The 20,371-nt window shown below is 51.1% G+C and overlaps 8 protein-coding genes across 8 annotated transcripts; 5 read left to right on the top strand and 3 right to left on the bottom strand.

The window, feature by feature from the left end:
* Positions 1-162: 162 nt before the first annotated feature.
* Positions 163-2,859, bottom strand: N7458_000684 (beta-glucosidase; the record flags this gene model as incomplete). Its single annotated transcript, XM_056904078.1, has 4 exons — positions 163-725; positions 770-2,007; positions 2,080-2,686; positions 2,790-2,859. The coding sequence occupies 4 exons, from the start codon at positions 2,857-2,859 to the stop codon at positions 163-165; spliced, it is 2,478 nt and encodes an 825-aa protein (XP_056771845.1).
* A 1,180-nt stretch (positions 2,860-4,039) lies between these two features.
* On the top strand, positions 4,040-5,155 carry N7458_000683 (ATP11 family protein; the record flags this gene model as incomplete). Its single annotated transcript, XM_056904077.1, has 2 exons — positions 4,040-4,215; positions 4,282-5,155. The coding sequence occupies 2 exons, from the start codon at positions 4,040-4,042 to the stop codon at positions 5,153-5,155; spliced, it is 1,050 nt and encodes a 349-aa protein (XP_056771844.1).
* A 740-nt stretch (positions 5,156-5,895) lies between these two features.
* On the bottom strand, positions 5,896-6,652 carry N7458_000682 (uncharacterized protein; the record flags this gene model as incomplete). Its single annotated transcript, XM_056904076.1, has 2 exons — positions 5,896-6,525; positions 6,614-6,652. 2 exons carry the CDS (start codon positions 6,650-6,652, stop codon positions 5,896-5,898), a joined length of 669 nt encoding a protein of 222 aa, XP_056771843.1.
* A 725-nt stretch (positions 6,653-7,377) lies between these two features.
* Positions 7,378-9,695, top strand: N7458_000681 (uncharacterized protein; the record flags this gene model as incomplete). Its single annotated transcript, XM_056904075.1, has 6 exons — positions 7,378-7,420; positions 7,479-7,849; positions 7,924-8,299; positions 8,356-8,512; positions 8,566-8,699; positions 8,749-9,695. 6 exons carry the CDS (start codon positions 7,378-7,380, stop codon positions 9,693-9,695), a joined length of 2,028 nt encoding a protein of 675 aa, XP_056771842.1.
* A 2,204-nt stretch (positions 9,696-11,899) lies between these two features.
* N7458_000680 (uncharacterized protein) lies at positions 11,900-13,552 on the top strand (the record flags this gene model as incomplete). Its single annotated transcript, XM_056904074.1, has 5 exons — positions 11,900-12,022; positions 12,100-12,361; positions 12,422-12,613; positions 12,674-13,065; positions 13,139-13,552. The coding sequence occupies 5 exons, from the start codon at positions 11,900-11,902 to the stop codon at positions 13,550-13,552; spliced, it is 1,383 nt and encodes a 460-aa protein (XP_056771841.1).
* A 228-nt stretch (positions 13,553-13,780) lies between these two features.
* On the bottom strand, positions 13,781-14,814 carry N7458_000679 (MFS general substrate transporter; the record flags this gene model as incomplete). The annotated part of the gene is made up of 5 exons (XM_056904073.1): positions 13,781-13,841; positions 13,901-14,210; positions 14,275-14,539; positions 14,599-14,677; positions 14,738-14,814. The coding sequence occupies 5 exons, from the start codon at positions 14,812-14,814 to the stop codon at positions 13,781-13,783; spliced, it is 792 nt and encodes a 263-aa protein (XP_056771840.1).
* Positions 14,815-17,733: 2,919 nt separating this feature from the next.
* Positions 17,734-18,471, top strand: N7458_000678 (uncharacterized protein; the record flags this gene model as incomplete). The annotated part of the gene is made up of 3 exons (XM_056904072.1): positions 17,734-17,974; positions 18,027-18,054; positions 18,102-18,471. 3 exons carry the CDS (start codon positions 17,734-17,736, stop codon positions 18,469-18,471), a joined length of 639 nt encoding a protein of 212 aa, XP_056771839.1.
* Positions 18,472-19,228: 757 nt separating this feature from the next.
* N7458_000677 (uncharacterized protein) lies at positions 19,229-20,006 on the top strand (the record flags this gene model as incomplete). The annotated part of the gene is made up of 3 exons (XM_056904071.1): positions 19,229-19,348; positions 19,399-19,538; positions 19,607-20,006. The coding sequence occupies 3 exons, from the start codon at positions 19,229-19,231 to the stop codon at positions 20,004-20,006; spliced, it is 660 nt and encodes a 219-aa protein (XP_056771838.1).
* Between the last annotated feature and the right edge of the window lie 365 nt (positions 20,007-20,371).

The following is a 20,371-nucleotide window of genomic DNA, read 5'->3' as shown; positions in this document are numbered from 1 at the left end:
TGAGTACGTGTATATCAATTCGTAAAATAGTTACAGTGCAGGCAATATACCAATGTCACGCAAGACTTGTAAGAACGACTGCGGTAAATATGAGTATGAGATTCCATTCTATACTATGCAGGAAATCACAAATAATCGCTTCAAAGTCATAAACATCACTATTTACAGTCCCAACCAGAATCTGGTCTTACCAACCTCAAACTCACCCTGCAGCTCCTCCGAGCCAGTACCAGTGACAGAAACCTGGTAACGGCCCTTCTCAGAAATCCACTGCTCCCGCTGCTCATCCCACCAGCTAGTCGCAATCTTCTTCTCGACCACAAGCTCGACAGTCTTAGACTCGCCAGGTTGCAGGAAGACCTTCTTGAAAGCCTTCAGCTCACGCAGGGCCCGGTTAACATCCGTCTTGGGAGGAACAACCCAGAGCTGCACAATCTCAGCGCCGGCAATGGAGCCAGTGTTGGTGACGGTCACAGTGGTGGTGATAGGCTCTCCAGAGTCGGCGTACTTGGCCTGCTCGGGCACGGTGCTGATTTGCAGGTCTGATCGGGTGAAGGTCGTGTATGAGAGACCGTGGCCGAAGGGGAAAGCAGGTGCCACATCGCTCTTCTCGAAGAAACGGTAGCCGACGTAGATGTCCTCGCCGTAGAGGACGCGGCCACGCTCGGAGCGGAAGTTGACGTAGGAGGGTTGTCTTGCAGACGGCGGGGGAATGTGATGGGGAGCTTGGCAGATGGGTTAACGTCGCCGTAGAGAACGTCGGCAATACCGTTTCCGCACTCGTTGCCACCGAACCAGGCCTGCACCAGGGCGCGGGCTTGGTTGGCCCAGGGCATGGTGACGGGTGTGCCAGATTGGATCACGACAACGGCGTTGGGGTTCACGGCGAGCACGCGGCTGATCAGGTCGTCACTGCCTGGGGGCAGATCCATATCATCACGGTCGTAGCCCTCGGTCTCCCACTCGCTAGTCAGACCAGCGAAGATGATGACCTGCTCGGCCTGCTTGGCTTGCTCGACGGCCTTCGAGATGAGCTCGTCCTGGCTGACGCGGCGGGTGGCGCCGAATCGGAAGCCACCTGGGCCGAAGGCGACGATGCCACGTGTATCAAGATCTGAAGTAGGAGCAGTGCCGAACTCGAAGACAATCTTGTAGGTCTGGCCAGCCTTCAGCTCCTTCACGCCGAGCTCTTCGATAGTGGCAGTGCCGAAGAAGGAAGATCCCTGCTTCTGGTTCTTGGTGTTGTCGACAACCACCTCGCCATCCACGAGAAGACGGCCAGTGCCGACGACAGTCACGCCAAAGTCATACAGACCATCCTCGTCGGGCGTGTAGTAGCCTTCCATGTCAACGTAGTAGGTCAAGGACTTGATCTTGGGGTTGACATAGTCCATCAGGAAGCCCAGAGAGTTAACGAGGTGGAGTTCATCGACGACAGTACGATCTTGACCAGCACTCGGTGGCTCGTTGTACACCTTGAAGGAGAAACCAGTCTTTCCATCGGCAGTCTTCATAAGAGGGCCCAAAAGAGGCAGCTCCTTGTGTGAGTAGACACCCTGGACATACTTAACCTCACCCTTGCTCTTCGCAGCGACTCCATCAAACGGACTGACGGTGTAGTATGGAGCCAGAGAGGCGGAGCCACCACCACAGTATGAGGCAATCTTAGCGTTCGGTCCAATAACGAGGACGGAGCCATCCTTCTTCAGAGGAAGAGCACCGCCCTCATTCTTCAGGAGAACAACTGACTCGGCGGCTGCTCGGCGCATCAAAGCTTGATCTTCAGGGCGGTTGAGAGCCTTTTCCTCGGCTCCTTCAGGGATACCCAGAGGGTCGACCCGGTTGACCAAGTTCAGCACATTGCGCACACGCTCGTCGAGCTTGAACTGTGGAATCTTGTTCGACGAAACAGCGTGAGCAAGAGCCTCACCTCTCCAGCGGGTCTTTCCAGGCATCTCAATATCAAGTCCGGCGTGGATGGCATCCGATGTAGTGTAAGTACCGAACCTACACAGACGGTCAGAACGAAACTCTTGAGCAGGTACTGATTGTACTTCAAGTTTGACATGTTGAACTTACCAGTCACTCATGATCAGACCATCCCATCCCCACTCCTTGCGGAGAATATCGTCAATAATAGCCTTATTCTCACTGACATGCGTGCCGTTGACCTTATTATAAGCAGTCATAATACACGCCGACTGGCAAATGCGCATAGCCAGCTGGAAGGGAAGCAGATAAATCTCACGTAGGGCACGCTGCGTCACAATACTGTTAACAGCCATACGCTCGTGCTCCTGGTCATTGCAGACAAAGTGCTTCAGCGTCGCGGCAACGCCCTTTTCTTGCATGCCCTTAACCATATGTCCCGCCAAAGTACCAGACAGCACACCATCCTCCGAAAAAGACTCGAAGCCACGTCCTCCAAGAGGTGAACGCTGGATATTGATGGTGGGTCCCAAGATGACATGTGTTCCCTTCGCAATCGCCTCTTCGCCCATCAATGAGCCAACCTGGGCCAGCAGCTCGGTGTCCCAAGTGGCACCCAGGGCGGTCGCGCAGGGGAAACACGCGGCGGGAATGCCGTTGAAGAAGCGGGTGCCACGAACACCATTGGGCCCATCGGACATGCGCAGTGAAGGAATGTTCAGACGGGGAACGGATACCGTGTGCCAGAAGTCACGTCCTAGCGCAAAGGATCAGCCTTGATCTGAACGGCGGGGTGTACAGCACCGAACAGGTGATCGCCATTGCGGGCAGACACGGAGGGGCGTTGCTTGGGGACTTACCAGCTGTGAGAGCCACCTTCTCGCCGAGAGTCAGCTCTTCAATCGTCTTTTCAACGTCGATTGGTGCCATTTTGTCGCAAATATGGCTGTACTATAGAATAAAGATACCCTGAAGGCGCAAAGCAGGCAACACTTTCTTGCGACCGGACCAACGCAGTATAAATGCTTGCTGTAGGTACCGCAGGATTCAGAAACCGAAATAGTAAGCTTATTCGAGTCCGTTCAATCTTGGACAAGCAACACGTATTTCTCAGCCGCGAAAAAGGTGTACATCGATTGTCCAGCGGGGGGACTCGTCGCAATACTTATACCAGAGCACTTTTCCAAGATTGTGGAACCGACCACCCCGCTTCGATTTGAGATGGCCAGCAGCAACGTGTACCAAACAAAGAGGGGATCTTGAGCTCACAGTCCTCTCTCACAAAGGAAATCGAGGGGTCTTAGTGGAGAGTCGTGCCCACTAGACAGCTCAAACAGGCACGGAGAAGCACCCGCCGAAGCGCCCGAAGTTTAGCCGGCGGCGGCACTCGCGGAGTCTCGGACACGCGGGAATTCGGTCCGTCCAGCCGACTTGGGAAATTGGAACCACCAGGTTCGAGGGTAGTGAAGCTTGGGGTGATAGACGCGTTCAGGACGTGTTTGTGCGTTATTAACCCCTCAATGATATTCGGACTTGATTGTGGGGTTGATGGCTGAACCTACCTAGCAGCCAGGGAAATCCATGATGGTCGCATAAAATATATCGTCCAGTCTAGTGACGGTGTCTGTCGACACCGAAGGGTAAGCATGAAGGATCTCGGTAGAGTTTCCGGATCAAACATGCTGCCCACTTTAATTTTTTACAAGTACTCCGTACAAAGGAGCTGCTAGCGCAAACCGAACTTCAGGGTAGATGAAAATCCTTATTCTTCATTGTCGTGCAATCCAGCAACCAAACCCGTGAGCAGCTGACCAGCCCAGCCACAACGCCACCGGCAGTTCCAACAGATATTTGGATGTGAATCTCTGTCAGCATGCCTCGGTCAGGTAATTCAACTTCTTGTACAGTGCTGTAGAATTCTTCGTTCTTAGACTAGATAGCCGATTATGAAAACCATGTTTGTTGCGGATGAAAGACCGTACGTCATCGGGCATCCCGATTGGGACCGGGAATAACATAATCCGAGGCCGAATTTCTTATCGTGTCTGGGGATTGCTGGTCTGGTAGGAATAGTCTGTGAATAATATCGAAGACATCTGCTCTGCACAGCATGGCATCACGACGACTGCAGGGATTTCAATCCCTTCTTCGGGGCAAGTCTCATCTCTTGCGGCCTCAGCAACGCCGCTGGGCCCAAGTCCATGATGTACGCTTCCTGGCCTCCCATCATGACCCAAAGCATGTCTTGGACAAATACCGGAGTAAGTTGGACGAGAAGGCCAAAGAGTAAGTCAATCAATGAGTCACTGGCCCCCAAGGGCCATTTGAGCCGCGCTGACGTGGCAATTATAGAGAGGGTCATGGCTCTATCGACTCCTTGAAGGAGGCCTACAGCGACAAAATCAAGGACCTGCGCCGCAAAGCAGCCACCGCGGCCACCCCCGAACCAGATGCGCCTACACCACAGCCCAAATCGACCTCCTTCCAAAACACCCCTCCAGCCTTCCACCCTCCGCCCCCTCCTCAGACCCCATCAGCCACCGAGAAAGCCGCCCGAGAAGTTTCCGGCAGTGGCAGCCCCATCAAGTCGCTGAGCACCTACCTCGAGGTCGAGAAGATTCGCGACCTGCCCGCAAAGGAGATTGAAGCCCTCTGGCGCCTCCGGTTCGCAAACAGCTCAACCTCTATCTGTGCCGCTATCCCGCTAGACACATACCTGCGCATCGCTGAAGCCGCCCGCCAAAACCCCCAGTTCATTCTCCCCCTCCCGCGCCAAGCAGCTGAGGAAGACATGCAAACGCCGGATGGGACAGCAGCACAAACTGCCGCGGAAATCCACTTCTTGCAATGGGCTTTCCACCCGCCCGCAGATGACTTCATCCCGACCTCCGAGGACACAGTCAACAACCACACTTCGACCGTGATCTTCACCAATCTCGGCGCGTTCAAGATGCATGGCTCCTTCGCGCAACCGCATACTACTGTAACGCATCACTTGGATTTGGCGGATGACAAAGGTCTGGTCCTCATGCATGGCCAGGTCATGCCGGATCGGGGCGTTTCAACCGCCGAGGCGACGTGGCTGGTTAGTTCCGTGCAGCGCTTCTACGATTTTGGTGGACAGGCAAGTGGCCGCAAGGGCGAGTTGGTGCGGATGTTCACGCGGGGCGATGTGGAGAACTTCAAGGTGGAGGAGTTGATGGAGGAGACGGAGAGAGTTCACTAGACGGTCTGATGTCCAGTTTGAGGATAGTCAAGAAAGATTCATTGTAGTATATAGAGCACGCTTGTTGCTGATGACCTGTATCATAGAAAACACTTGGGTTTGCATTTTGAAACACTTTGAGCCTTCTACATCTGAACCGGGACTCTGAAGGGGGGATCTAGCTAGCCCTGGGCGTCGTTACCCAAGGACTAGTGGTATTTCTCTTCAGAGTCTCTTACGGTCTAAGCCCAGCGCCATCCCGCACCCGCATTAGTGGCCGAGACTAGACAAGGGCTGCTCTCAAACTCGCAGGTGGGCCTGGTGGTTTCGAGACAAATGCTACATCCCAATGCGGGGCTGATAAGCTTCTTCTGGTGCCAACTTTTATTTCTCGCTCTGTCTCTGGCAGGAAAAGCCCGTTATAGGTCAATTTAAGTTGCCATTGAGAGAGTTGTTGAGTGAGCCCGGTAGGATATGGCCAGTTGCTTCGTTCATTACAAGATTCAGTAGAGTCAACAACATTACTACGGTGCATGATGGATGCCACGCTGGCTGCTAAACGGGGCAGGCCATTACCCACTCACGATGTGTGATTCACGACGACGACCTCATGGCGGGGCTAATGATCAACAATCACAACAATAATTTGGAGCAAGTGACTCCAAAACCAAATTGATCAATTCAATATTCTATTCTGTAGGAATTTTTCAGCCAGGACGTGCCAGCCAGGTCATAGCATGGGGCATCGAGCCCAGCATCCCTCAGGTTGCCTCCGGACTCAGCCCTTGGACTTTATTGTGGCGAAAATAGTTCACCGTGTCTTTGAACATCGCAAATGAGAATTGGGCATGGTATATGCCGCCATCGAGCCCCTTGAGAAGCAATATCGCTCCTCCCGACTCATCTTGAAAGTCGAGCAGGAACCCCTTCGCAATGGGGTAGAAAGTTGGTACATGGAGTCCCAATGCCAAAAAGCAGTGCATCGCCATGATCCCAGCTGTGGGATCTGGATTAGACTCTTCACAGAGCATGATCTTGATAAACTTCAATGCCTCGAATTTGACCAGCTCGCCGGCTTCTTTCACGGCTTGTCGAACATCGCGATGGTGTGGCGCCACGACGGTTAGCTCCTTCAGCGCAACCAGGAGATACTGCACTGGCAGGGGCTCTTGAAGACAAGCTGCCCAGCTTGGTTGGGGGACTGTTGGAAAATGCGCTAGGATGGACCTTGCTGCGGATGAAGTAGAGCGTCCAAGCACTCGGCGAAATAACTGTTTGACTTGCTCGTCGACCAGAACGGCCATGCATGGGGAGTCGGCGGGCGTGTTCCAGACGATGATCTTGGGGGAATGCCTGGTGGCATCAGCGGTCCATGAAGATGTTGGGGAGCTCTGGAAGAAACAGTGTTAATGATATGGATCCATGACACATTCTCCTTCTGGATCAACGGTTGTGATGGCAAGGCTGGATGGCGCTTACCTGGTCTGAGAGCGGGCTGGATGTGTATCCGTCTGCCATTCGATGGACGAGAAACTGTGACAGGCTTGATCGGAGTGTTTTCTAGACAAATTATTGTCGCAATCAAGGCTCTTCGAGCTCAGAGAGAAATCGACTGTGTTCTCACATGCCGTTCACCGCAATGTGTCGACGGTCTGCACAGTACCTCGCCAGAAGGTAAACACTATGAATTACAAAATGTTGACAAAATCAACTTTGATAAGAGAACTCAAAAAGACGCCCGAGGCAGATAGTTTCACCTGCATCCATTGCTTGTTGCTCAGAATGTTGGGCCGGTCATTGACAATCTCTCGGAGATCGGGGTAATTACCGGGCTTGACCCCGACGAGAGCTACCCCGTGACCGGAGGAGCTGCAGAAACCGGCGCCTAATTGGAAGTAAGTGCTGCCACATGGTATAGGAATGTTTCCGAAGCTTCTTCCGGTAACTTTGCCCACCCCCCCGGGATCTCATGGAGCAAGGCCCGGAGGCAGCAACGCGTTCCGCCAGATGGAAACATCCACCACAGATTCAATTGGCAAAATCTAGGTTACCGACACTGGAAGCAAACACGCACATTTTGGGAGCGGGGAGGATGCGGGGCATAACTGAAGAATAATAAATGTAAAGAACATAAATGATAGTCATGTGCAACTGCAGTCCTCTTCTGATGATCGAAAAGAAGCAACTACAGAAAATACGGTGCGAATATGAAACCATCGACTTTAATACAATGTGTCTTTGTAATGGTGACTGGAGCGATGGCCGAGCCTGTCAAACCAGTTAATAGTAAGCCAACTCGGATCACTTTCAATCCCCAGACATTATTAACATCCAATTCAAACAGCATTGGAGCCATTCAAGTATTCCACGTTTCCTTTGGGCTCCATTAAAGCTACCGGCTGGCTTCAGGACCAGCTCGTCCTAGAAGCCAATGGACTTGCTGGCCATTTGTTTGAGTTTTATCGCTATGTCGCAAACTCAACCTGGGTCGGGGGAACGTATGAATACAGCGAACTACATGAATCTGCGCCTTATTGGTTCAATTACATTGTTCCTCTGGCATTCACTCTGGATGACCCACGTTTGAAAAACCAGGCCCAACAGTTTTTGGACTATGCCATTGATCATCAAGCGGCCGACGGCTGGTTGGGACCGGAGACCACACGGCAGACACGGGGAATATGGGCTCGGAGTCTGCTGTATTTCGCTTTAATGGTGAACATTCCGTTTGGAATCGAAGAAACCCATACTGCTTGTAGCATGATATAGCTAATACCTAGAGAGGACAGCAATATGCCGAAGCCGATTCAGCCCAGACAGATCGCATCGTCACTGCAATGCACAAGTTTACCATTCTAGCAAATTCCATGCTGAAGAACAATTTCACTGGTCTTATCCAGCAAAAGTCTGAGGAAGACGACTTTGACCCCTTCGGATTCGGACTCTCTCGAACACACGAGCTCCCTTTGGCGCTACAGTGGCTCTACGAGAATCATCCTCGAAACAACTCAGAGGTGATCTGGGAGACAATGAATCTGATGTTTGCTGGTGGACGACAGGGAGGCCGTGACTGGACAACTTTCTTTGTTGAGGGGGTTTTCCCTACCTTGGGAACACCGTATATCAAGACCAGTGGTTTTACTCATGGTGTGAATCTGGCCGAAGGTATGGTCCATAAACATCGAAGTCACGTATTTCTAGCCACTGACTGATGTGTGAAGGACTTCGCTATCCGACTGTCCTGTATAGAATGAACCACAATGACTCGTTGCTGGAGCAGACGATGAATGCTGTCAACTGGACCTATCTTTACCAATCAACAAGAGCGGGGAGCATCACTGCGGATGAACATCTCGGTGGCTTGAGCCCACAAAGAGGGTAAGACTGCTCCGCCGTCAGATGCAGGTGAATATTGAGCTCATATATGATAGATCGGAAACCTGTATGGCAGTGGAAATGATGTTCTCTATGAGCTACCTCTTCCGATTCCACGGTGTCAACCGCTTCGCAGACAATGCCGAGCGCGCTGCCTTCAATGCTTTCCCAGCGGCACTAACTCCTGACTGTAAGTCATATTCGTCTCTCCCGTCACGTCAACTATTGACATTTAGCAGGGTGGGCACACCAATACGTTCAACAGACAAACCAGCCCTGGTCTCGGAACTTGACGGCAAAGCCATACTTCAACGTCGTCTCCTACGGGAACACTTTCGGTCTAGAGCCTAACTTCCCTTGCTGCACTGTGAATCATGGCCAGGGATATCCTAAATATGTGGCTTCCTCGTACGTGCGCGAGAAGGAAGACCATATTATCCATGCCCTGCTAGGACCTGCTACTTTGCACACCAGCGTCAATGGTAAGAATGTCATCATATCGTGCAAGACTAACTATCCTTTCTCTGGAAAGTTGGTCTACTCGATCATCTCAGCCACGGACATGGAATTCTCAGTTCGAATCCCTGCGTGGACGAACAGTACAAAACAAAACTCCTACTCTCTCAATGGGGCAAAGCCAAAGCCTCTCACGCAAGATTCCGCAGGACTACAAACCATCGCCATTAAGAAGGGTGAGACCGATCTGGAAATCAACCTCGAGATGTCAGTTCAAATCACCGAGCCGCGCAACGGATCGGTAGCAGTACACTACGGACCATTACTCTACGCCCTGGACATCGAATTCGCCAACGCATCGTATCACAGCCCCCTCAACTGGACAGATCGTACACCACTTCCAAGTGATCAGATCACGCCAGAAACACACGACTGGGTTTTAGATCCGACGTCGGAATGGCGCTACGCCATCGATCCTGCGACCGTGACCGTTGAGCAGCTGCATCATCCGGATAAAGACCTCCCAAACCCGATCTGGACGCGCAGCGCGGTACCAGTGGCCCTTTGGGTAGATGGGTGGTTGATTAATGGGAACGAGCAGACTGGGACTGCGGCTGTTCCACCGCAGAATCCTGTTGTTACTGGTGAGCCGACGAAAATCCGGCTGATTCCGTATGGCGCTGCTAAGTTGCGTATTGCGGACTTTCCTGTTGCTCAAAGAGTAGCGTAAGAAAAGGTCTCAGCCCGAGGCTCGTTTGGATTGGACTTTGATGGGCATTTTTCATTAGCAATGTTTGAACATTCCGTCCGTGGTCGTTCCTGAGACTACACTCGTCTCTCACTGCCTCCTGCACCACGACTTCCCTCCATAGTACAATGGACCATCAGCAGACATCCGACTGTGACTTCTTATCTTTCCTATTAATCTCAACGTCCTATAGCGTAAACGCAGCGGCAATTGGAGTCCCCATGAGAGAAGAAACGAAACCGCATCTCAAAGTCCCTTCCCCCAGGGCATGAAGTCGAAAGGCTGGGGCGAAATGGTTCCCTGGTCACCCTCCCGCCATCCAAACTCTCCAATTTACACTTTACACTCCCGACCACGACAAGTATTATGATTAGCCCGAGTTTGCCACCGGCCCCCACGCTGTTCTCAGTCTGAAACTCTGTTTTTAAACATTCGCCGGCCCGTTGTCTTGTCGCCTCCCCCGGATGACGGGAGCCGGTCGGCTTACCTTGCGTTGTCTGCGAAGCCGATGTGATTCCATGGGTGTCTAGATCATTGAGTCTGCCGTCTACGGTGAACGGGCAGCCCCGGTGAGTGATCTGGGTCCCCCAAACCAATAAGTTAAGGATTGGACTTCTGGCTTGGAGGAATTTACATGTTTGAGACTGGTGGGCTCCTTGCTCCGTGCAGTGTTTTCATGGGACAATCCTTGGTGGTACAACAGCGCCACAGTTGTGGCCAGGAACCAAGGGGGGCCATGCTTAAATGAGACTCGTGAGATGAGATGAGATGAGGCTCCGGGGCGTGGCGCGACTTAAAAAAGGATAGCCCATCTGTTGCGGCTACGGTTGTGGCCGGGTCGCTGGGATATGCTTTACTGTAGATCTCCATGGGGAGACGACAGAGGTATATCCGGGGCCTTTCTCATTATTGATGTCCAGGAAACAGGGAAAACATTGATCAGGCCACCCATCGCATATGGTACTGTTATATTGACACGAGGCTATTCCCACGGATGCAAGAGTGAAACAAAACCGCCGGGCGCACACGGAGTCTGGCCGAGGCTGGGCGAGCACGGATCAACGAGGACTCCGTACATTCGCAAGGAGTTATTCGTGTGCTGTTCAGCTGTTCGTAGCCGGTCGGTCTGCACGACCAGTCGTAACACACTTAATTCTGGAGCAACCGGCACGGATGGTCGGACCTATACGTGGCGAAAGGGGGTACACTCGAATTGTATAGTAAGTGAAACGGGCACGCTTCTGCGATACTTTCCTGTCACGCTATCAACCTGTTCTAATCAACCACCACGGGGTGTCTGATAAGACAACCAGACTAAACTTCGCCCTAGTTGGGAGTTATCGTGAGTGGCCCGTCTAAAGGTCTAAAGTGGATATGTACAATCATTACTTGCCCGTTTGATGTTAGGGGGTCCGCTCTTGGAATGTTGATGTCGTATGTCGTAGGATGTCGTAAGTGGTGGTGCAACCCAGTAGTAACCCACAACGCACCACACTTCGTAATGACCCAGACTACTACTGTCTAACAGTGCCCGACCATACCATGAGGGATTTAGGGGTGTGCTTGGGGACTTTCCCCGCACTCAAAAAAGTGGGTTTACCAATTTGAAAGCGGTTCGATTGCGGGGAGGCGAGGACGAAGTGGGATCGGCTGTGTGAATCTGGGGATGGACCCCGACGAGAGACCCCACGTAGTGTTATGGGTGGCTTCATGCCAAGGGGGAGGAGACGTTATCCCAAAAGAATAACAACGGAAATCGATAGAAGATGCGATATGCCAGACAGAAAGCACTATCAGATGGAGAGGCTCTTTCTGATAAGCATGAAACCAAGCACTAAGATAAAGAGTTAGTCCCCTTTTTTATCTTGCGTATCGACTCGGTGGCTGGCGGGTGGGCGTTGCGCCGATCGCGGTAAGCCGTTCCGGTCGCTCTTGGACTTTTCATTTGCCTTTGCCCCCCCCCTGGGAGAACTCAAAAAGACGTGAGAGGCTTGGAGCCAAGATAACAACAGGAAAAGGACCCTGGCAACCGGGGCTAGCCGCGCAGGGGGTGAAATGGTTTAAAAGTAACCTGGACGCCCTGCCATCATAGCCGATTTCAATTGACTAGCAAAGATTGAGTTTGCATTCAATTCCTTCCATTTCTTTTTGCTCTTTCAGTTTCTGTCTGTATTTCATGTCACATTATGTCTGAAAAAACAAAAGGCGACTTTCTGGCTCCAGAGCCCACGCAGATTGGTGATATTATCGAAGGGGCTCACGATGCCGTCTTTGGTGAGATCACCGAGGATGGTCCTAACTATCGCGCTGTACGTTGCACACACTCTCCTATACTAATATATCCGCCCTTGAATTGCTCGTTAACCATCATTGTTGGGCTCTGTAGGTAGGATGGAAGGGAACCGCTGTCCTCATGATGAAAACCCAAATCGGTCTTGGTGTCCTATCTATCCCTGTCGCCTTTGATGCTCTTGGCGTCGTGCCTGGTGTGATCTGCTTGATTGTCATCGCGGGTATTACGACGTGGTCCGACTACATTATTGGTACTTTCAAGCTGCGGCATCGCGAAGTCTATGGCATTGACGACGTGGGTGAGCTATTGATGGGCCGACCAGGTCGTATTCTGCTGGGTGTTGCATTCTGTCTTTGTGAGTTGGCTTTTCAATTTCTTGCTAGTGCTTGCTTGTCTTCTAACATAACTATCCCAGGGTGGATCTTTGTCGCTGGCTCTGGCATGCTAGGAATTTCTATCGGCCTTAACGCAGTCTCTTCTCATGCGACGTGTACTGCAGTCTACGTTGCCGTCGCTGCCATTGTCGCCTTCCTATTCGCTAGTATTCAAACTCTCGGTCGCATCTCATGGCTGGCTTGGGTTGGTCTCTTCTGCATCCTGACTTCTAGTAAGTGATCTATCAATGCGGCCCCAGCACCTGATCTAGGTATTCTAACCTTCCTTCAAGTCTTAATCGTCACTGTCGCTGTCGGAATTCAGGATCGCCCCTCTGCCGCCCCGAAAGATGCCGTTTGGGTCCCGGACTATAAAATTGTCGGTAACTCGTCGTTCAGCGATGCTATTTCTGCCATCTCAACAATCATCTTCGCGTATGCCGGCACACCTGCTTTCTTCTCTATCGCATCTGAGATGCGCGACCCAACTCACTATAACCGGGCCTTGATACTCTGCCAGTCGGTCGTAACCTGCTTCTATCTCGCTATTGGCATCGTCATCTACTACTTCTGCGGGTCATATGTCTCCTCCCCTGCTCTCGGCTCGGCCGGTCCAGTCGTGAAGAAGGTCAGCTATGGCTTTGCGTTGCCCGGTTTGATTGTTAGCACATTGCTGTTTGTCCATGTAAGTTCTCGCTTTACACCCCTAAGAAACAACTTTATCACATCTGGGACATCTAATACTAACATCTGATAAGATCACTGGAAAGTACATCTTCGTCCGCATTCTCAAGGGCTCCCGCCATTTGACTGCCAACACCGTCAAGCACTGGGTCATCTGGCTCAGCTGCACCTTCGGCGTCACCGTAATCGCCTACATCATCGCCAGCGCGATTCCCGTCTTCGGTGATCTCGTCTCGCTAGTTGGTGCCCTGCTCGGCACCCCGATGTGCTTCCAGCCCATGGGTGGCATGTGGCTGTACGATAACTGGAGCAAGGGCAAGGATCATCGCACTATGAGGTGGAACCTGATGGTCTGCTGGTCTATTTTTGTTATCGTGGCTGGCTTCTTTTTGATGATTGCAGGCACGTATGGGTCTGTTGTGAGTATCATTAACAGTTACAAGGAGTCTGGGGGTTCGGCTGCCTGGTCTTGCGCCAACAATTCATAGACTATATTCATGATGACATTAGAATTCTAGTTAAGACTTGACGTTCTGAAATGTCTAAATCTTCCTTAGGAACCGTGTGCATGCACTTTTAGAGTTATTTAAATGGAGTAGGATCAGATTTTCACTTCAATTACCGTTGGTCCACCATGACCAACGACTTCACCGTTATTTTATCCCTGAAGATTTTGATTGACCCTCTGATGCCGACGTTGGTCTTGAGACAAGCTCCTACTCTTCATCCTCTTCATCTTCTTCTTGCTCTTCTTGCTGTTCACTTCGAATGCCGAGGCTGTTTTATCAACACCAGTCCTCGGAAATACTAGGGACACAACAGCTTTTACTACTGACACAAAGGGGACCATGGCGCCGTCACCGCGCCGACGTTCCCACAGGAGAATAATGATGAAAGTCACGTCCGCTCCGATAAAGAGGCCAATGACCGCAGAGCTATCCCACGGGTGCTGATTTCCACCCCATTTCAATGCCAGGAAGAACATGATCGCCGCAGGAGCGGTCAAGACGAAGCCCGGGAGATCGAGGGAATTCACCGCTGTGCGGAAGACCTCGCTGACGGGGGTCTTGTATTGGGACTCGGGAATGGTCACGAACAGGAGAAGACCCGCAACCACTGCTCCTAAGGGGAGATTGATATCAAAGCCTGCCGGAATCTGGGTTAGCGGATAATGCATCTTCTTATGGACAGAGGATAGACCTGGACCAACGCCACGACACGTACTGTGTGAAGGCGCCGCCGATGAGCGGGCCACACGCAATACCAATCTGTCCCAAGCCAACGTTCACGCCCATGACGGTTGGCTGCCCATGGGAGGGAAGGATGGCCGCAATGATCGTCAGAGCGCCGTTCATCAGGACGGATGATCCGGGACCGGCGATGGCACGACCGACGATGAGAATGTTGGATGACTGTGCGGCACCACAGAGCGCTGAGCTTAGCTCAAAGACGGCAAAGAAGGCGAGGAAAGACCACTGCGGTCTGGTTTGCTCCTTTGACCACGGTGGAAACTTTTCAAACAGAAGACTACTACCTTCGTACTGAAGTAGGTGTAGATTTTGCCGCTGGGAGGCTGGACGGCCGAGCTGGCTAGCTGATACGCTCCGCCATACCTAAGGTAAGGTGGTCAGACACAGCTCATGACCGGGACCGTAAATGTGAATAAAGGTTACCAGCCAATATCGAGCAGCGAGTCGAACTGAGAGGTGATGGCGGGAATCGCCACAGGGATGATGGAACCGTCGAGCATGAAGGAAGTAGACCAGTGTGCATTAGCCTGCAAAAACAATATCCCATGCTGATGACTCCTGTCATTCCCAAGGCAGCGCTTGCCTTGATGGTCATCTTGCATACCAACCATGCACATGCCCTACTTCTGAACCCCGAGGCGCAGAGAGCCAGGTTTTCCCTTCATTGGTGAGAACACTTCACTCAAGTCTATTACCGAAGCTGTAAATGTAGCTGGGCCGACGTTCGGAGGGGTACTGAACTAAGTGGCATTCCAGCCTACTGAATCAGTACTGGAATATGGAATACCTCATGCGGATCCAGTCAGACCAGAAGAACCTCACCAAGCACGCGAGTGTCCACTGGCACGAGCTTTCGCACCAAACATCTCATCCAATAGAAAATATAATACCTGCAGTCCAGGAGATGAAGAGCAGTGCGCTATGGTTGGCGGAGAAGAGTTCTCTGTACGGGCAGGTTGGGGAATTCACCGAGCATGTTGAGTACGACTAGCTTGACTACCTTCTGTAGAACCAGCAACGAGTCATTTTTGCCAGTTTTGAACAGCTTGCTTAGTTGAAAGCTCGCTTGCTGCCCTCCCAAATTGGTCAAGTGGGCTAGATGGTAATGGTTTTTTCTTATCTCTGCTTGAAAATAGTTCATTTCCGAAAATTGATATTCCGTGGCCTGGGTGATTCAGAACTCTCAACCACTTATTGCTGACTGACAAGCACGTTATCAGCTACCCAGGTAAGGATCAATGAGGCTATATGTGACACTCACTGATCTAGACCTCGGGACATTTAGATTGTTCTTTCATGCAGCTTTCCATTCTCAGCGTTATCACTTTCTGAAGGGCCCTCTGAGGAATGCTGACTGAATATATCGTTCGTTTCAGTCCACCCTGACTCACCATTTATTCCCTTCCAAGGTTGCGTCTATTCGCGCCAGCATAGATGAATCATCCACCCCTACTGGATCCAGGCTCCAAGACAACAAGCGTCAAGTATCTCTTTTGTAGATCACGTTTGATAGCTCCCTAATCAGTCGCCAAGCTTAGCTCCAGCCCCTCAGCTATCTTCCGCTCTCACATACTAGGTTTTGAGCTTCAATCATGCTCACAACATTCGGAGACGGTGATACAAAGAAGGGCAAGAGGCAGAGGGTCTCTTGCTCTTATATTTTCAAGTGGATAGCAAATCATCGGGGTTTTGGTCATCGATCACGAAACAATTGCGGGACTATGACATCCATCTGGCTCCTTTGGGAGTCGGCGCCTACATTGGACCGGAGGGAGAAAACGGGGGTTCGCTTCATCCTCTCTTTTCTGCTACTCAAGTGCCTTCCACTGACACTTCACCTCTCCCACTTCCAACCTCTCCCACTTCCAACCTCTTCCACTTTCAACCTCTTCCACTTCCAACCTCTTCCACTCTACTCTCGTGCTTTCAAATGGAGCTCGGGACCTGGCGATCGCAGGGTCTTCTGAAGTGACTTGGTACACACAGCTGTTCTCAAATACCACATGGCCCTGAAGTGGGCTGGTCCACATTCGCTCCTCAGGGTTGGCTACCTTGCCATGGATGCTTTAAACACTTCGCAACAGTCCGGTACGCTAACTGTCCCTTTACCTCTGTTTAATGTATGTGAAGCCGGACGGGTATTCGACACGCTGACATTCTAATAGGCATCACGAATCTCGGGCTGGAAGACCGAACGGCGATGCTCCGATAATTTTCCGCGTGCATCATGATGTACTTTGCAACAATGCTCTGCTGCCGCGGGGACGTTCCGCTACGTGGCCCGTCCTTCGCATCGCATTTCAAACACTTGCTCGACGACAATTCGCCGTAGCCACGGCCGGTGTGCGAGGTGATATCAAGTACTAGAATTTCACGCTCTTCCTCATGGCTACCCTTAGAGGAAAAACCGCTGTTCACCTTCTACCCAACGGAAGCGCAACTGTTGACCATCTCGAAATCATCCCCGCCAAACTCGGCCGGCGCTGCTACACACTGAAGGATGATGCTGTCTTTTTCGAGGATCAGTTGGTGAGGTCCGTCACAGACAATTTCTTGCCAGCTTGTCGACTGTCCAGTCAGAGATCGGTAAGCCTGAGTGAGAGCTGCAATTCTGAGGAGCAATATGGTCATGTTCGATCCAAACAAGAAGTCAGCTAATGCTGAGCATCATCAGTCACTGTTTGCTTTCTTCACCGACCGCGCAAATACAGCAGTCTCAGAGGGAACGTGGGAAGAATCACTTGCCTCGATGATGAAGTGTCAATATACTCTGAGGAGCATGTGGTCTTGTTCGATCCAAACAAAAAGTCAGCCAAGGCTGAGCCTCAAACCAGATTCTCTCTTCATCGGCCAGCGCCTCCAATCGTAACAAGGAAATCACTTGCCTCGATGATGAAGTGCAATATACTCTGAGGAGCACTGTGATCCAGTTCAATGCGAGAAACAAGCCAATCAAGGCCGAGTGTCATGCCCGAAGTCGTCCATACTGGCCTGGAATTTCTGTCATGCAAGTCAAACGCCTGTGATCACTCCACCTCTTCTCCTGGCTCTTCACAAGCGAGATGGAAGGATCAAAGTCCCAAAATGATGGGAGTCGACGAAACAATGTGATTGTGATGAGTACAGAATGGAGAAAGTTGACAGATGGAGGCGAGAACGCCTGCCACATTCTGGTTCGTTATAACTTGGGAAGGAAGTATGGAATCATTACGCTGTTGTCCTCGTCTGCCCTTGCTCCGCTACGGTTTGTATCCTTCTTCAATTGACCGAATTCAAACAGGAAGGACAGCTGCGTTGTGCTCATGCCTGGACCGAACCCTCGGAACCTCGCAGGGTACTACCTGTCTTTCAAGAGTGCTGCTCCAAATCAGTAAGAGCTCGAAAAGGCTACAGTGCTATTATTTTGCAAGCAAGGAAATATGAACTCCAAGGCTATCGGAGACCACTATAGTCGTGGCGATGATTTCTATCTTACGTATATCGATAAGCGATATAGATTCTACTCGCACGGGTTATTCAAATACCCGGATGAAAGTATCGAGGAGGTATCGGAGCATAAACTCGAGAGCATGTTCAGCAGCTTGGAACTCAAGCCTGGACAGAGGCTGCTAGATATCGGTGGCGGTTGGGGAGGTGTTACTCAGTACTGCGGTGCTCGTGGTGTGATGTCACATCTTTGATTCTGGCGGCGGACTCTGCTCGCTTCATCCAGCGTTTGATCAGCGACAAGAACCTCTCGGGTGAGGTCTTCTTGCAAGACTTCCTGAATTACAAGCCAGAAAAACAGTTTGATCATGTTGTTATCCACGGGGTCACCGAGCGTTTCCCAGACTACCAAGGATTTGCTTAAACCAGGAGGTCGGGTTTATCTCGATGTGTCGGCTGCTGTCACCAAGTTTGCTGTTAGCTCATGGGCGAGACAGTATATCTGGTCGGGGACGCACTCATTCATAACTGTCCAAGATGTCATGGCCGAGTTTTTGTATCATGGATTTGAGGTTATCGAAGTTGTTCACGAGACGAAAGACTATGAGCTTACCATGTTGGAATGGACTAAGAGATTAGATGCTGCCAAGGATGAAGTCATTGCAGGCTGGGGCGAAGAAACGTATCGCGTATTTCGGCTCGTCCTGTGGGGGTGGGACCCATGTATTTAAGGCGAATACTCTGCAGGCTTACCACCTTGTGGCCGAGAAGACAGTTTCTCCAGGACCACGCCCATCAACCTACAGTCGAATTGTCGAGTTCCTGGGGGCTCTTTATTGATTTGTCGAATTAGGATGTCAGTCCGATCTTTACCATTGATGGACTAGTCTAGCCATTTAACCCGCGGATCAATATTTTGGGAAGGGACAAAAGATGGCTAGGACATACATATCATGCTGATTACCGCTACCGAATTGTAGATCCTATAGATAGGAAGAGCGCAATGAGATCTTAATTAAAGTTACGGGACTAAATCTCAAATACTCAAATTGATCGTCCATCTATCTTCCCTGTTTTCCACACAGAGTACCTGACCTGTAAGAATTTCTTCGTAGCCTGGCCCCCACACTCCCAATTGAGACACAGGGTCCGTGTCTCCAAAGTCGAGTGGTGATTGGAGGGCGAGGGACGGATCGATGGACGAAACTACTGTACAACATGCACCTGTTCGTTCGCGCCCATTGGCTGCCGCTAGTGCTTATACGAGGCTCGGCGTAAGCTATGTTTTGAAATCAGGGGTGCCTTAATGCAAGGCCACAGTCCAAGCTCTGGACCCCTAAATTTCGCTGAATCTGGAGGTTCCTCATCTTGATGATCATTTCTGCATTTCTTCCTTCGTCCCCACCCACGCTCGTCTTCACTCTCGTAGCCCTACGCCTTTGATATCATTCTCTCGCTCGTTTCTCAGTCGACTTTTTATATTCCACCATGTTGTTCAAGTCTCTTGCCCTAGTCGCTGGCGCCACCATCGCAGCCGCTGACAGCACCGTCACCCTTTTCCTGCCGGGATTTGACGCGCCGTCAATTGACGCGAAGATCGTCGGTTCGGTACGGTCATTGAGATCTGAATATCCAGAATATCACTGACATACGTATAGAGCAGCGCAATGACTACCTATCTGCTGAACTGCCCGCCCAAAATAGACACTCAGAGCTGTTATATCCCAGATGGTGGGTACACGTACACCGCAGGCTTATCCAAGGTTATTTATGCCCTGACCATGGACTCGGACTCCGAGTAAGTGCACTTCGATTGTGCTTCCTTTCCCATCCTTTTGGGCATCATGTCTCTAATCTTGACGGCAGAACAATTCTCGAAAGTTGTAACTTGGAAGGAACCACATCCGCCACCTGCTGGGGAACGATGATCTATGGCAACGTAACCTCAACTGAAAGTACTGCGATCGATGTCGCAACCATTCCTTATGGAGGATTTCAAGCCGTCCATGTCACCGCCACTGAAACTGGGAGGGTCGCTGCTTCGACTGGTGTATCCGCTTCAGCTCCTACGGCTACCGTGACTAATACCTCAACGGGGTCCAGCACTGGGACTACGTCGCAGAGCACAAACACTGCTACTTCTGCGGCGGCCGCTGCGAGCACGACTGCTTCGCACTCTACTAACGCCGCTGGGCCTGTGATGACTGGAAATGCTCTTTGGGTTGCTGGTGGTGCTGCCGCTGCTTTGGCTCTGGTGGCTGTTTAATCAAGATAGCTCTCAATGTGTGGTCATGTTTCCCTAGACGCCCTATATCTAGTTAATTGAAGACTTGTATTTATCAGCAAGCCATATCAGTCTCGAAGACATCAAAGTACTCATGAAGGTAACGTATTGAGTAATCGTAGTGATCCATATTAAAGACCAGCAAAAATCCATACACATTCACATTCACTCATAAACATACGAATTCTTACCATCCATGCAATACTCCGGCGTCGATGGAAGCTGAAACACAATAGCAAACCAGTGATTCTTGAACTTCACACCCGGGGAATGCGTGTTGAGATATTGTAAATTCCGATACACGAATCAATGAAGCTGAAAGAACAAGATCCAAGAACAAGATACTC

This window comes from Penicillium daleae, assembly GCF_028827525.1.
Source record: "Penicillium daleae strain IBT 16125 chromosome Unknown utg000001l_segment0_segment0, whole genome shotgun sequence".
Lineage (NCBI taxonomy): Eukaryota > Fungi > Ascomycota > Eurotiomycetes > Eurotiales > Aspergillaceae > Penicillium > Penicillium daleae.
The sequence above is the reverse complement of the archived record's forward strand: the minus strand, read 5'-3'. Positions and strand labels throughout refer to the sequence as shown.